General features: G+C 44.4%; 1 protein-coding gene across 1 annotated transcript in view; it reads left to right on the top strand.

Annotated features, from left to right (window-relative positions):
* The window catches only part of STX8 (syntaxin 8), a 225675-nt gene that overhangs the window by 16667 nt on the left and 193433 nt on the right, over positions 1-15575 (top strand). Inside the window, exon 4 of the mRNA XM_066364862.1 lies at positions 3915-4025. Within this exon, the coding sequence (XP_066220959.1) occupies positions 3915-4025 (111 nt within the window). The remainder of the gene's footprint in view (positions 1-3914; positions 4026-15575) is intronic.

Here is a 15575-nt window from a genome sequence, read left to right as displayed (position 1 = left end):
TGGACTTTTATTTTGGGGGAGATTTTTGATAGTTATTTCTATATCCTTATTGGTTATCGGTCTATTTAGGTTTTCCACTTCTTTGTGACTCAGTCTAGGAAGATTGTACAGTTCTAGGAACTTACCCATTTCTTCTAGATGGTTGAACTTCATGGTATATAATCTTTTATAGTACTCTGTTATGATTCTTTGTATATCTATGATGTCTGTGGTATTTTTCTTTCATTTTAGAAATTTTTTTTTAGCATGCATGAGAGAAAAAGAGAGACAGGAAGAAAGGGAGATGAGAAGCATCAACTCATTGTTGCAGCACTTTAATTGTTCATTAAATACTTTCTCATATGTGCCTTGACTGGAGTGAGGAAGATTCCAGACAAGCCAGTGACCCCTTGCTCAAGCCAGCTACCTTGGGCTCAAGCCAGCACCTTGGGCTTCAAACCAGTAACGTTTGGGCTTATGTCTGTGGTCCCACACTCAAGCTGCGACCCTGTGCTCAAGATAGTAAGCTCATGCACAAACCAGATGAGCCCACACTCTAGCCCAGGGGTCCCCAAACTATGGCCTGCGGGCCACATGTGGCCCCCTGAGGCCATTTATCCGGTCCCCGCTGCACTTCCGGAAGGGGCACCTCTTTCATTGGTGATCAGTGAGAGGAGCACATTGACCATCTCATTAGCCAAAAGCAAGCCCATAGTTCCCATTGAAATACTGGTCAGTTTCTTGATTTAAATTTACTTGTTTTTTATTTTAAATATTGTATTTGTTCCCGTTTTGTTTTTTTACTTTAAAATAAGATATATGCAGTGTGCATAGGGATTTGTTCATAGTTTTTTTTTATAGTCCGGCCCTCCAACGGTCTGAGGGACAGTGAACTGGCCCCCTGTGTAAAAAGTTTGGGGACCCCTGCTCTAGCCAGCAACCTTGGGTCTCAAACCCAGGTCCTCAGTGTCTCAGGTCAATGCTCTATCCACTGGTCAGGTTGTATTTTGTTTATATAAGTCCTTTTTCTTTTTTCCTTAGTAAATCTAGCCAGGGCTTTGTCAATTTTATTGATCTTTTTCAAAGAATTAGCTCTTTGTTGTATTAATTTTTTCTATAGCTTTTATATTTTCTATTTCATTTAGTTTTGCTGTAATTTTTATTATTTTTCTTCTGACTTTGGGTTGTCTTTGTTATTCTTTTTCTAGTTCTTTAGATGTAATGTTAGGTTGTTAACTTGGGATCTCTCTTGTTTCTTGATAAAGGCCTGTAATGATATACACTTCCCCCTTATTACTGCTTTTGTTGCATCCCAGAAGTTTTTGTATGTCGTGTTGTCATTCTCGTTTGTATATATCTTTTTTTTTGTATTTTTCTGAAGCTGGAAACGGGGAGAGACAGTCAGACAGACTCCCGCATGCGCCCGACCAGGATCCACCCGGCACACCACCAGGGGCGATGCTCTGCCCACCAGGGGGCGATGCTCTGCCCCTCCGGGGCGTCGCTCTGCAGCGACCAGAGCCACTCTAGCGCCTGGGGCAGAGGCCAAGAAGCCATCCCCAGCGCCCGGGCCATCTTTGCTCCAATGGAGCCTTGGCTGCGGGAGGGGAAGAGAGAGACAGAGAGGAAGGAAGGGGGGGTGGGGTGGAGAAGCAAATGGGCTCCTCTCCTATGTGCCCTGGCCAGGAATCGATCCCGGGTCCCCCGCACGCCAGGCCGACGCTCTACCGCTGAGCCAACCGGCCAGGGCCTCGTTTGTATATATCTTTTGACCTCTGATTTTATTTATTTGTTGACACCATCATTTCTTAGAAATATGTTGTTTAATTTCTACCATTTTGTGGGTGTCTTCATGTCCTTTTTGCATTTGAATTCTAATTTCAGAACCTTATGGTCAGAGAATATGCTTGATATAATTTCATTCTTCTTGAATTTGTTGAGGTTAATTTTGTGGCCCAACATCTGGTCTATCCTTGAGAATGTTCCATCTACACTGGAAAAGAACTTATAATCTGATGTTCTGGGATGAAATATTCTATAAATGTCAGTTATGTCCATTTGGTCTAGTGTGTCGTTTAAGGCCAATACCTGGGCTTGCCTGGTCAAGGCATATAGGGGAGAGTTTATGCTTCCTTCTCATCCTCTACCTTCCCCTTTCTCTCTCTCCCTCTTCTTTTCTCCTCTCTCTAAAAAGATCAATAAATAAAATCTTAAAAAACAAAAGTACCTATAAATCCAAAGGAGCAGTCTCACTAGTATCTTAGTAGAACTAGGTAGTTGTAGCCAGGGCTACTCTGAATCACCAGTGTTTCAGCTCCAATAAAGTAAAGGCCATTTAATACAAAATTAAAAGCCAGATAAAACCCAACATGTTGAGGTAGCTTAGTTTTGTGCTTACTTTTTATGTTTAGTGTCAGATATGTCCTTTCAAAAGTGTTTGTTAGCTTTATCCACTTGTTGTCTTGATGGCAGATGTTTGCCCCTCAACATTTCCTTTGTTTTTTAAAACACACATACACTCAGCCTAGAAGAAACTCATGTAGTTGCTTCAAGAAAGCTAGTATATAAAACTTTGTACTTAATTCTGATTTTGTTTTTAACCATAATTTATGAATTATGCTAGGAAATGGGTTAGTTTATCTGGCACCACACAGAAAAAGCAAATCCAAATGGTGAAAGAACTGGTTGAGATCATAGCTAGCGGCCTGACCTGTGGTGGCGCAGTAGGTAGAGCATCGACCTGGAATGGTGAGGTTGCCAGTTCAAAACCCCAGGCTTGCCTGGTCAAGGCACATATGGGAATTGATGTTTCCTGATCCTCCCCATTCTCTCTTACTCTCTCTCTTTCTCCTCTCTCTCTAAAAATGAATAAATAAATTGAAAATGGTCTACGGTTAACTTAAAAAAAAAAGATCATAGCTAGCATAGTTAGTGGTCAAAATGGGATTAGCAGGCTTTGGTATTTTAGTCTAGCATGCTTAGTAGATTAACAGATTAAAATATGATTATCTCTGTAATATTATTTAAAGATCATGCAATGTATTTAAATAGTAACTTGATGATAACAACTTTTAGAGCAAATCAGTTGTATAAAGTAGCAATTTATATAGTCTAGGTGTTAACAGATGTTAATATAGAAAACTTTTTATTTCTTTTTTGTTCTTTTTTTTTTTTTTTTTTTTTGTATCTTTCCGAAGCTGGAAATGGGGAGAGACAGCCAGACAGACTCCCGCATGCGCCCCACCGGGACCCACCCAGCACGCCCACCAGGGGTGACGCTCCGCCCCTCCGGGGCACCGCTCCGCCGCGAACAGAGCCACTCCAGTGCCTGGGGCAGAGGCCAAGGAGCCATCCCCAGTGCCCGGGCCATCTCTGCTCCAATGGAGCCCCGGCTGCGGGAGGGGAAGAGAGAGACAGAGAAGAAGGAGGGGGGGGTGGAGAAGCAAATGGGCGCCTCTCCTATGTGCCCTGGCTGGGAATTAAACCCGGGTCCCCGCACGCCAGGCCGACGCTCCACCGCCGAGCCAACTGGCCAGGGCCTCTTTTTTGTTCTTAACAGAATATTTAGCATATTGATGTTTAGGAAAACACCCTTGACCATTGACAGCTGTAATTCAAAAGTTAAGGAACCACTAAGTCATATTGTCCTGCACAGGAATAATTATTTCAGTGCTGGTCACTAGGAAGGAAATAATATTTATGTGATGGGTCTGTGTCAGTGTTTGTATGTCCCCTGTGATGGTTTTGTGAAGCTCTTTTACTTTAAAGATCAGTGAAGCTGAAGGTCAGAGCAGGAGAGGGGTGGTTTAGTCTCTTCTGGATAGGACTGATTAGAGTCCGTAACAGCCACAACTGACTTGGACAGCTCACTTAATAACGTGATAGGTAAAATGCGGTAATTCACCTACTGTTGGACCTTAACGAGATGTCTGCAGAACACAGCTTGAAGGGGACCGAAGACAGAACCTATTGGATGACCTTGTAACCCGAGAGAGACTACTTCTGGCATCCTTTAAGAACGAGGGTGCAGAGCCAGACCTCATCAGGTATGATGTTTTAACTTTCAGGGATTATGTGGTGGGTGAAGGTTTATTTGCAGAGAGAGAGAGAGACAGAGAGAGAGAAGCTGTTCTGTGAATGGCTTCATTCCTTTAAATAGGAAAAGATATTCTGATCGCTGATAGCGTTTCCCGCTATATCTATTCAAGTTAGTTTTCATTAGTTTTCTAGGTTCAGTAAAGTGGGTATGTTCAGCTGAATCCCATCTCAGGGGGAGGATATTTAGGTGGAATACAGGCAAAGTCATAACATTTCCTTTGCATTCCTTGGTTGAGCTGTTGTGTGCTATGTTAGTGGCCTTTTAAACTCCTCAAGTCATGTACTTATTTGTGAATTTTTTTTTCAATTGTCTCCTTGAAAAAATGTGTCCTGGTAAGACTCAGTCTGTGGCTCGTGGAGGTGGGGGAGTGCGGCATTTGGATTCTTCTTCGTGTCCTTTGCCAACGAGTGATTCTCACCCTGGGGGGGGGGGGGGTGTGACAGCCGCTCTGTACCCAGCTCTGCTGGAAGACCCAGGGAAGTGGTCCAGCTCTCCAAGGTTGAGGTTAATGACCTGTAAATAGTCACATCTTTAGAATCAGCCTGCCCCCTGTGTCCACACGCCCTCAACACCACTGTGGGAACAATCACAGAAGGAAAGGTGCTTAGGATAGCAGCTCCCTCTCTCTTCACCAAGGATGGTGATGTTATTGAGGGAACACCACTGTGGGAACAATCACAGAAGGGAAGGTGCTTAGGATAGCAGCTCCCTCTCTCTTCACCAAGGATGGTGATGTCATTGAGGGAACATCACAGTGGGAACAATCACAGAAGGAAAGGTGCTTAGGATAGCAGCTCCCTCTCTCTTCACCAAGGATGGTGATGTCATTGAGGAGAGGCTGCTTGTTCCTAGTCAGGGATAGGATGACTTCCCAAGGGCAGTGGTGTTGAGGTGTTGACCTGGGCTATGCATTACCAGGTCCTGCCTCAGACAGTTCAAGGGAAGGGGTCATGCGGGTCCCACTTGATTCTGCAGCCAGGACTGCGCACCTCTTCCCTAGGGCAGATTGAAGAGGACGTGTTTCCTGTTGGTTCCAGCCTCCTCCGGCTGGGTGGCGTAAACCACAGAAAGGTATTTTTTTCATAGTCCTGGAATCTACACTGCTGACAAAAATTAGGGGACCAGGGAACATGCAGACACTCCAGTACTTTCAGCCTTTTGTACAGTGCATTTTCACCAATGAACCAAAAGTTGGTTTTGCATCTCATTTGCATAATTGAACAACTTTCTTTGACTTGTCGTTTGCTTTCTGATGTTCTTGTTTAATGAAAAAAAAATCAAATGCTTTTTTTTAATCACTTTATATTCATTTTGAAATACCCCTAACTTTTGTGAGCAGCAGAGAAGCCCAGGGTCAAGGTGTCAGCCTCTCCGTTGGCTCCTTCTGAGGCCCGCGATGCGAGGGCCCGTGCTGAGCCTCTCTCCTGACTCATAGACGCTTCTCCGTCTTCACATGGCCATTTCTTTGTGTGAATCTGTGTCTAAATGCCCTCTTCTGATGAAGATAACAGTCACATGAATTACGGATCATTCACATGACCTTATTTTGATTGTATAACCACTTTGAAGACCCTATCTCCAAATACTGTTCTGAGCTTTTGGGGGTTAGGACTTCAACATAAAAGGTTTTGTGGGGACACAATCCAGCCCATAAATAGCCCAGAAGTTCCGATCCTAGACATTCCATCAGCTGATCAATGAGAAAATGTGTGCTAGATAAAGTCATTCTCCAATATTGTGTAGGAAAGTCCCTGGGAAATGTGTTCAAGGGCTATGAGATGGACACTCAGAGAGCGTGGACCCAGCGTGTCGGGGAGGATCGCACCATTGTATGCTTACTCAAGTCAAACAACGTAAGTGTGGACGAGTGAATGAACATTCGCGTTAAAGTAGCTTGTCAGAAGTAGGTTAGATTTGAGGCCAGAGTTTCTGGTCTTTGATTTTACTCACCTGCCTATATCAAAGTGGTATTTTTGCTTCTTTTTTTTTTTTAACCCCTAAACCCTACACTCGCGGCCTCTTCCTTCCCCAGCTCCTCATACCCTAATCATTCTGCTTGGACCTCGCCTTCCAAGGATCTGAGTTCAGTTGTAGACACGGCCAGTGTCGTCCCAGTTCAGCCTTGCCCTCCTGACTCCTGACGGTCAGGTGGCCTAATGATTTCTGATGCCACCTGTCGGGCGCCTTTCGGCTCCGTCTCTGGAGCAACCTCACTTCCTTCTCTGCTGGTCGGGGTGCCTAGGACGTCCTCCAGGGACTCACAAGGATTTCCTCATCCTCCTCACAGTCAATGACTAGCTCTGGGCGCCTCCAACATTTTTCCTTGGCTTCTCTAATCTCTGGACTCCTCCCACATTTTTGTTTGCTTTAGTACTTCTTGATATCAATGTGGGTTGCCTTGTCCCTGGTGGGAGGTGGGGAAGAACGGTGGCATCTGTCTTTCCTTTTCAGGGTCTCAAACTCGGGCCCGCCCACCAATTTTGTACGGCCCGCAGACTAATCCACGAAGTTTTTGAGGAATTGGTTTTTTTTTTTTTTTTTTCCATTTTTCTGAAGCTGGAAACAGGGAGAGACAGTCAGACAGACTCCTGCATGCGCCCGACTGGGATCCACCCGGCACGCCCACCAGGGGTGATGCTCTGCCCATCCTGGGCGTCGCCATGTTGCGACCAGAGCCACTCTAGCGCCTGGGGCAGAGACCAAGGAGCCATCCCCAGCGCCCGGGCCATCCTTGCTCCAATGGAGCCTCGGCTGCGGGAGGGGAAGAGAGAGACAGAGAGGAAAGCGCGGTGGAGGGGTGGAGAAGCAAATGGGCGCTTCTCCTGTGTGCCCTGGCCGGGAATCGAACCCGGGTCCTCCGCACGCTAGGCCGACGCTCTACCGCTGAGCCAACCGGCCAGGGCTAATCCACGAAGTTTGATTAGTCTGCGGGCCGCACAAAATTGGTGGGTGGGCCGCATGCGGCCCGCGGGCTGCGAGTTTGAGACCTCTGCTAGGTCATGACTTACAGAAACACATTGGCCAGAAAGCTTGATCAGAACTTTAAAATGCCGCAGGTGTGCTCTCCATGGTGCATCTGTCATCAGTGCTAGGTTATCAGCACAGCACACTTGCTCTTGGAGAACTGGGGTTCATCTGCTCATCAGCGTGTCAGAGCCCCGCGATAACGGACAGCAATCCCACGAGGTCAGTGGGCCTGACCAGGACTCATCTGAAACCTGCCGGTCCCCACTGCCCTGAGCTCCGGCCCCTCTCTCATCTGAAACCTGCCGGTCCTCACTGCCCTGAGCTCCGGCCCCTCTCTCATCTGAAACCTGCCGGTCCTCACTGCCCTGAGCTCCGGCCCCTCTCTCATCTGAAACCTGCCGGTCCCCACTGCCCTGAGCTCCGACCCCTCTCTCATCTGAAACCTGCCGGTCCTCACTGCCCTGAGCTCCGGCCCCTCTCTCATCTGAAACCTGCCGGTCCTCACTGCCCTGAGCTCCGGCCCCTCTCTCATCTGAAACCTGCCGGTCCCCACTGCCCTGAGCTCCGGCCCCTCTCTCATCTGAAACCTGCCGGTCCCCACTGCCCTGAGCTCCGGCCCCTCTCTCTTTCCTGTTTCCTCTATGTGCTCCTCCTCTCCTTCCCGCCCAAACCCCTGGCCTCCTCCCTCCTTCTCCCCACCCCTCATTCCCGGGAGGCCTGCTGCCCCTCCCTGCTCTGCCCTTTTCTCTCCCTGTTCATATGTGGCCTTATTAAGGAGAGAAGAGACTTGTTGAACTTCAGGTTGGATTAGCATTTCCTTTAGACAGACATTATTAACATGGCAATCCCATAAATGAATGCGTAGCTGTCATGTGACAGGATTTTAGCTTTACCTTGAGGATTACTGGTCATTATTCTAAAGCAGAAAGCCTTGATGTGAGACTTTGGTCTAAATAAGCAATGGTTGACTAGTTTAGGGCATTTGGAAACTTGTTAAAGAAGTCTCTGCGTAACAATGTCTCTCGGCGGCTAAGCCATGATTTACAAAGCACAGACACAGCTTCGGCTGAAAACCCTACTGCCCTTTGCATTTGAGTGCATTGCTGAGTCTCACAATTAGTTAAATCTTTGTCTGTAAAGAGAAAAAAACTACCATTGCATACTCCACTGCTCTGTGACCATCTCAAAGATTATGTGATTAACTCGGTGAGAGTGGGTGGCTAATTGGTGAACCTTTAATCTTCACACCAGCAACTGTATTGAGGATTATAGGACATAGGAAGTTATTTAGTGGTTAAGACGGTAGTTCTGTGTCAGGAATGGCATATTAACAAGCAAAGCAATTGCCAAAATCAGAAGAGTAGAAGATGATAATGGAATAGAAACATTTCATTCAAATTTAATTTTAGAGATCTGCTTTTTCTTTGAGCTGCTAAAAAAGTAAAACATTTCCAATTCACATGTCATGTCTCTGTATTGGCAACCAAGGTAGATAAAAGAAAAGTTTACATTCAAGATCACATTAAAAGTACGTTCCCTCCCCCATTTTAAATCATTGAATGTTTTATTGCAAAATAAAGCTCAGTTTATAAGAAGCATGATTTGTAGCAGATAATACTGGGATTTCCTATAGAATTATTGATTTATACTTTATACTGCTTAAAGTTCTGTTAAACACACAACCAGCCTACTTTTCCAGAAGTAGGAAATTGCTGAGAAATATACAGCTGCATCATCAGCCTGGGAGACAATGGATACACCATAATAATTTATCCCACATCCTGGAAATTCATTGACTTCCTAGTTTTTTTAATTCGTAAAAGATATGCTAGAATCAGGAAAGCTTTGCCCTTCTCTCTAGTTCAATGAGCACAAGGATAGTTCAACCAAGGTGGGATTAAGTATAGTTAAGAGTATTAAAATTCCCTGCTAATTTAATAAAATACAGTTAAGGAAGCAAAAACGTGTGGTAGAGAGAAACCTTCTTTCATTAAAGTAGATATTTATTGAGTGCCTGCTCTGTGCCACACAATGAACAGTACTGGAAATGTGGTAGCAAGAGAATCAAAGCCGCAGCCCCCGTGTGGGCAGTGGAGCTATGTCCAGATACAAAGGAGAGAAGCATACAGATAAGTAAGTTCCGCAGAAAAGTGCTGTATATCGTGCTTTGAGAGAAAATCAGCGAGGAGCTAATTACATAGGGACCAAAGCCTAGCACAGTGCATGATAGATATTTACTCAATGAAAATCATAATAATAATAACCAATGTTGTTTTCTATATTTTCCATGACACCTAGCACAGCGTCGGGTATTTGGCAGGCACTCAGTTGGTTTTTGTTGAGTGAAAGGTTGGCTGAGGCAGGATCTGATAGGCCAGGCCCTGCTAATGAAACAGACCTGGGCTTTTTTGGCCTCATATAAAGTCTGCCAGTGCTCCAGGACAGCAACCTTCAAGATCCCGGACTCGGGGAGTTCGCCTATTTTCAGCTTATGGTTGTATTGTCTTGACATGAGTCCTCCATGTTCACTATGACATGAGAAGAGAGAGGAAATGAGAAGGGAGAGGGTGTGGAGAATTCAGCACTCCTCTTATATGCTGCAGCCTGGAATTTTCACACATACAGCTCATTGGCCATAACCAGTCACATGGCTTCAACCTAGCTGCAAGGGAGGCTGGGAAATGTAGTCTTTATTTATGTTCATGGAGAGGGAAATGAAATGGATCTTGGGGAAACATAGCTTTGTCTATGCCTCACTGAGTAGGTAGTTTGATGGAACAGTAAGTAACTGGTACAGTCTGGCTGCCTGCTTAGTCAGCAGAGTTTAGGATCCGGAGATAATAGAGACACCTGACATGAATTAAGGGGGGCTATGGCAGGATTTGTTCATCTTTCATAATGTTCATTCTTAAAGAGTTTAGTTAGGTAGGGAAAACATAGGAAAAAGCAGACACTCCACAACACAAGAGAAATTAAGTGCAGAAGGGTATATGTAACGAGGACTACAAGGGGAGGGTTTTGCAGCAGAGAGAGGAAGATTAAAAGCATGCAAAGGGACTGAACAAGAATACAGTGTTAGGCCCTGGCCGGTTGGCTCAGCGGTAGAGCGTCGGCCTGGCGTGCGGGGGACCCGGGTTCAATTCCCGGCCAGGGCACATAGGAGAAACGCCCATTTGCTTCTCCACTCCCCCCTCCTTCCTCTCTGTCTCTCTCTTCCCCTCCCGCAGCCAAGGCTCCATTGGAGCAAAGATGGCCCGGGCGCTGGGGATGGCTCCTTGGCCTCTGCCCCAGGCGCTAGAGTGGCTCTGGTCACGGCAGAGCAACGCCCCGGAGGGGCAGAGCATTGCCCCCCGGTGGGTAGAGCTTTGCCCCTGGTGGGCGTGCCGGGTGGATCCCGGTCGGGCGCATGCGGGAGTCTGTCTGACTGTCTCTCCCTGTTTCCAGCTTCAGAAAGAAGGAAAAAAAAAAAAAAATATATATATATATATATATATATATAAATAAAAGAATACAGTGTTGATTGTCCTTAGCACTTCTGCCCAACCAAGTGATGCCTGGTTTAGCTACTACGCTAGTGTAGCTTTTAGGGTGCCCTCAGACACCATAAAAACCAATTCCAAAGGGATTGTAGATCTCAGTGTGAAAGGTAAAACTAGAAAGCATTTAGAAGAAAATATAGGAGAGGATTGTCTATGGTCTTGAGATAGGCAAAAATTTCTTCTGCAGGACAGGAAAAGCATTGAATGTGAAGGGAACACACAATAAATTGGATTTCATTAAAAAAAGAAATTCTGTTTATTCAAAGATATCACAAAGAGAGTGCAAAGCCCAGCCACAGAACGGGAATCTATTTGCAGTACCTGGAGCTGACTCAGGAGTTGTACTGGAACAAAGAGCTCTGTAGTCAAGAAAATCAGTGCACAGGAAGCAAACAGGCAGAACACTTGAAGTTGGACTTTGCCATAGGAAATATTTAGTGACTGATACACATGTGGAAAGGTGTTCAGTTTTATTAGTCATCAGGAAATTGCAAACTAAAACCATGATGTTGTATTATTACACCTACCAGAATGGCTGAAATTCAAATGACAGACAAGTCAAGTGCTGCTAGGATGTTGGAGTGACTTGGAATTCTCTTATATCACTGGTGGAACTGTCAATTGTATAACCACTCTGGAAAATTGGTTGACTGTATCTCCTAAAACTGGAGTGTGTGAGGATATGTACAAAACTGTTTGTAGTAGCATTATTCTTAATCATTCTACCCAGAAAGACCCCAAGAACATCTACACTATAGGGGGTGAATACAGCATAGCATCTTTGTGCAGTGACACTGCACAGCAAATGAGAAGATGTGATCTACAGCCGCACACCACGTGGTGGATGAATCGCTCAAACAAGGCTGAGAGAATTGAGCCAGGCAGAAGTGTCCACACCGCACGGCTCCATTCCTATAAAGGCTGACTTACTTACGGTGTTATAAATCACAAGTGTGTCCCTTTGGACTTAGTGACTAGAAGGGTACATGAGGGGTTCTGTTAATGCTCCGTTTTTTTGCCTTGGCTAGTGATTAACTGGGGGTGTTCACTTGGCAAATTATCTCTGAGCTATATATATACTTATGGTTTTCTGTTCATATGTTGTACTTGGATTTAAAAATATGTGGCCCTGGCCAGTTAGCTCAACCAGTTATTGTGTCATCTCAAAACACCAAGGTTGTCGGTTCAATCTCTGGTCAGGACACGTACAGGAAACAACCAGTGAATGCACAACTAAGTGGAACAACAAATGAATGTTTCTCTTTCTCTCTCCCCTACTTCTCTCTGTCTCTAAAATCAATCAATAAAAAATAAATTAAAAGTAAAAATATGTATGTAAGTATATATATGATACATTTTTATATAACACATGTATTATACTTATATATGTACTATATATACTTGTATATGTTAAGTATACTTATACATGTATACATGTTTATATGTAAGTATAATGTATGATTATGTAAGTATAATATATAATACATGTATACTTATAAGTCTACTTATATATGTATATGTGTATAACCATATATACACTTAACCATACACATGTGCATACATACAAGCACACACACTCACACTAAGAGCTATGTTCTGAACAGACCACAAGATGGAGATATGAGTCAATGGAAGGGGAAGTTACTCAGCTCATTAGTCCCAGTTTCAAGATTTTGGAAAATTAGTGTTTTTCTTCCTTGAGTGCGAGGAGAGAATCTTAAGATGCTTGTCCTGCCTAATTTTATCAATAGAAAAGGACCCCCTCACTGTTCCGCACCCGCTGGTCCCGCGCCCTCCTCTGTGCAGGTGCAGGCGAGCTGGCCACTTCCCACTCCCCTCTTCCCTCTCTGGACCGGTCCCCGCAGACCTGCGGCCCGGCCCCGGTCCTGGTCCCGTAGTCCTGTTTCTTTGTCTCTTTCAGCGTCCTTCCCGGCCTCTTCCTGTCATAGCTTGTCTTCCGTCGCTCTTTCCCCGGGGAGAAAGATGCCTAATTTTGGTGTTTTTCTTTTTGGTTTTTGTTTCCCTTTGTTAATTTTGAAAGGAGAAGGTTTGCTTTCAATGCCTCTTTTTAATACTCTTCACTGGTTATGTTTTACCTTTGTGGGTTTTCGTTCCCCTAGTCTGTTCCCTTCCCCTGTTGCACCTGCTCGTGGGGAAATGACTCATCTTTATTGGATTTATAACAATAATCAACACGATAGGTGTTTATCAGAACAAGTCAGAGCACACTGGGGCACAGCGCGGAGGCCCTGGTCTCTCCTTCCCTTGCCTGCAGCGCTGTTCTCCTGAGAAACCAGCGCAGCTGTTGGGGGCTTACTCCCCCGCCCTGTCTGTGCTGCAGCAAGTGCTCACAGATATATTTCCATAAATGTGAGTTTCATGAAAACAGAATTATACTATACATACTCTGTAATTTACTTTTTTTTCATTTAAATTTGGGCATTTCCCCAAATCAATAGATCTAACAAAATTATTTTCAGTAGCTACATTATTCCACAATATGAATATGCAGCATTTTCAGCCACTCCCCATGTGATGGGGATTGGGTTGTTCAGTTTATTTTTGTCATTACAAAACAACGTTGCAGCAAATATCCATAAAGAACGGGTGGATTCTCTTAGGCAGTCTCCAACTTGGAGTTTCTGGGACAAAAGGTGTGGGTATTCAAAATTTAACAGGTACCCCATGTCTGTTTCTTGAAAGTCGTAATGCTTCCCGTCCGCTCTGACACTGGTTTTGAGTCCTTTCCTTTTTCTTGTTCATCACGCCTCGTAGATATTATCTACCTCCATTTGTTCCTGCAGTATGCTGCTCACTTTGCGTGTATTATTCAGTGGCAGGAAAAAAGGGCTTAGTATCAGAAGACAAAGGTTTGAATTTTGACTCCGTTTCATCTTCTGTGAAATGAAGGTAATCGTGACTCCTCAAAATAGTGTGAAGTTCAAACGAGATCAACATACGTGAACGTGTGTGTTTTCTCCTTGTAAAGTGCTTTCGAAACCATCCTGAACACTTGCTGCCACTAGTCCTCGCAGAGGGGAATCCAGAACTGGCACGCTGTTTCGGGAGGTCTTTCTGTCCTGCGCAAAGTAATCAGAGAACAGTGCCTGCTCCTTTATAACTAGGTGCTAAGTTGTGTGGTGGGAGCCAGAGGGATCTGGGTGGGCAAAGGAGGTCTGAGTGAGGGGAGGAAGCTGAGAAGACCGCGAGAGCAACAGGACTTGAGAAGCCCTTGTAGACTGAATAGGTTTGCACATGTATTTTCCTGCTTACTGTGTACTTCTCTACTCCTGCTCTTTCTAGACCAGTCGTTGCCAGGCTAATTGGCACACAGGTTCCCAGCTGGTTGCATAAACATCCCCTGAGGGAACATACAGATTCCTGGGCCCGGCCTGCAGAGGGAACGCCTGGCTTCCCATCTAATCAACTTGGGTTTTTAAACTACGAATTCAATTAATTGATGTAATGAAAAGCAAGGTAGTTGGGGTGGACATGGTGACTGCCCAGGTGGCTATTGGCTTTTGTGCGTCTTGGATACATGTGCATTATTCATTGACACCCTTAAATAGTCTTTTCATGCCGAGTTTGGATTTTTATGTATCAGCTAGCAAATTCTACTGTAAAATCTTTGATGTTAGAGTTTAAACACTGTAGAGTGTTTAGTTTTACTCCCTGCCAGTCAATAATTTTATTTCTTTAGACTTGCATCTTTCTCCATTGAACGGTGTTAATCTGCACAAGTTATTGTGTATGTTAGTGCACTTAGTTTATAAAATGAGTGAGAATGGAAACAGGTGGACTAAATAAGGTGCAAACCAGTGGAGTTGACAGTGGAATCATGGGGCAGACCGAATACCTGAGTGCAGATTGTCAACCTCGGTCGGGCACTCACTGGCTTTGCCGCGTGAGTGTGTTTGGTTGTGAAGGAATAAGTGAAAGAAGGTGTAGAGTGTTTCTTACTTGAAAGTGTCAAGAAGGCACAGCTCTGGCACTAGGAAGTTCCTCATAATATGGGAGCATGTTGTTGACTTTTGCTCATTCTGTTTTGAAACATGTTTTCAAGAGGGCGTTGTGTAATAAAGTAACGACATGCTTATAAATGTACCCAATACATGCTCATTACTGGATTAACATTTGTCTTGTAGTTGAACTTCAGTCACTAACCAGCAGATGGTGCTCAGTCACCGTCAGTTTAGCACTGTGGCTAATTCATCTTTCACTTAAAAATCTTGTTTTTGTATATCACCCCTTCTTGCCCCTCTTCAGGTATGGTGACAGTCACACTTAAAGAATCGTTCCTTTAGTTTTATTTGCTTGATTTTAGATTGCCTGCATGACTCTCAGGAATAGAACACTGGGATTACTTAAATGTACGTCGGAGGCCAAAATAACGACTTCATGACCTTTTCCACCGTGCACTTTTCTTTTATGTGAACTGTTTGGTTAAGTTTTTAATTTAATGTTAAAGCTTTTTATTGGTAAATTAGGCCAGTAATGAATATAGATAACATGGGATTTCTTTAGAATTAGAAAAATATTTGACTGCAGTTGATTTGAAAGATGCTCTGGTAAGAATTCCCTTGACTGATTTGTAAGATATTTTTCTTGTTTGAGTTCTTATTGCTCTGGACTAATACACAAAAGGTTATCTATTCAATTTAAGAAAAAGTTATTTTGAGTATTTACTTTGCAAAGGGCACAGTCACGTTTATTGTCACTGGAGTATCAGCTTTCTGGGGTCAGGTATTTGTCAACTTGTTCAATTCCAAACCCCTGGATTAGTGCCTGGCACATAGGAGGTACTCCGTATTTGCAGGAAGGACAGATGGGCGGGTAGGGGGACGGGGACAGGTAGGAGAACAGGACAGAGTATTGGGCTTAAGAAGTTAGCTATCTAGTAAATATGGCTGCAAGTAGGTTTATGTCCATAGATCGTGGTCTTGGGTGCAATTTTTCTTTGGGGTTGTTATTAGGAGCTATGTTGAAGTTGG

The sequence above is a fragment of the Saccopteryx leptura genome, chromosome 2 (assembly GCF_036850995.1).
Source record: "Saccopteryx leptura isolate mSacLep1 chromosome 2, mSacLep1_pri_phased_curated, whole genome shotgun sequence".
Taxonomy (NCBI): Eukaryota; Metazoa; Chordata; class Mammalia; order Chiroptera; family Emballonuridae; genus Saccopteryx; species Saccopteryx leptura.
Note: the sequence above shows the minus strand (reverse complement) of the source record. Positions and strands in the feature narration are given on the sequence as shown.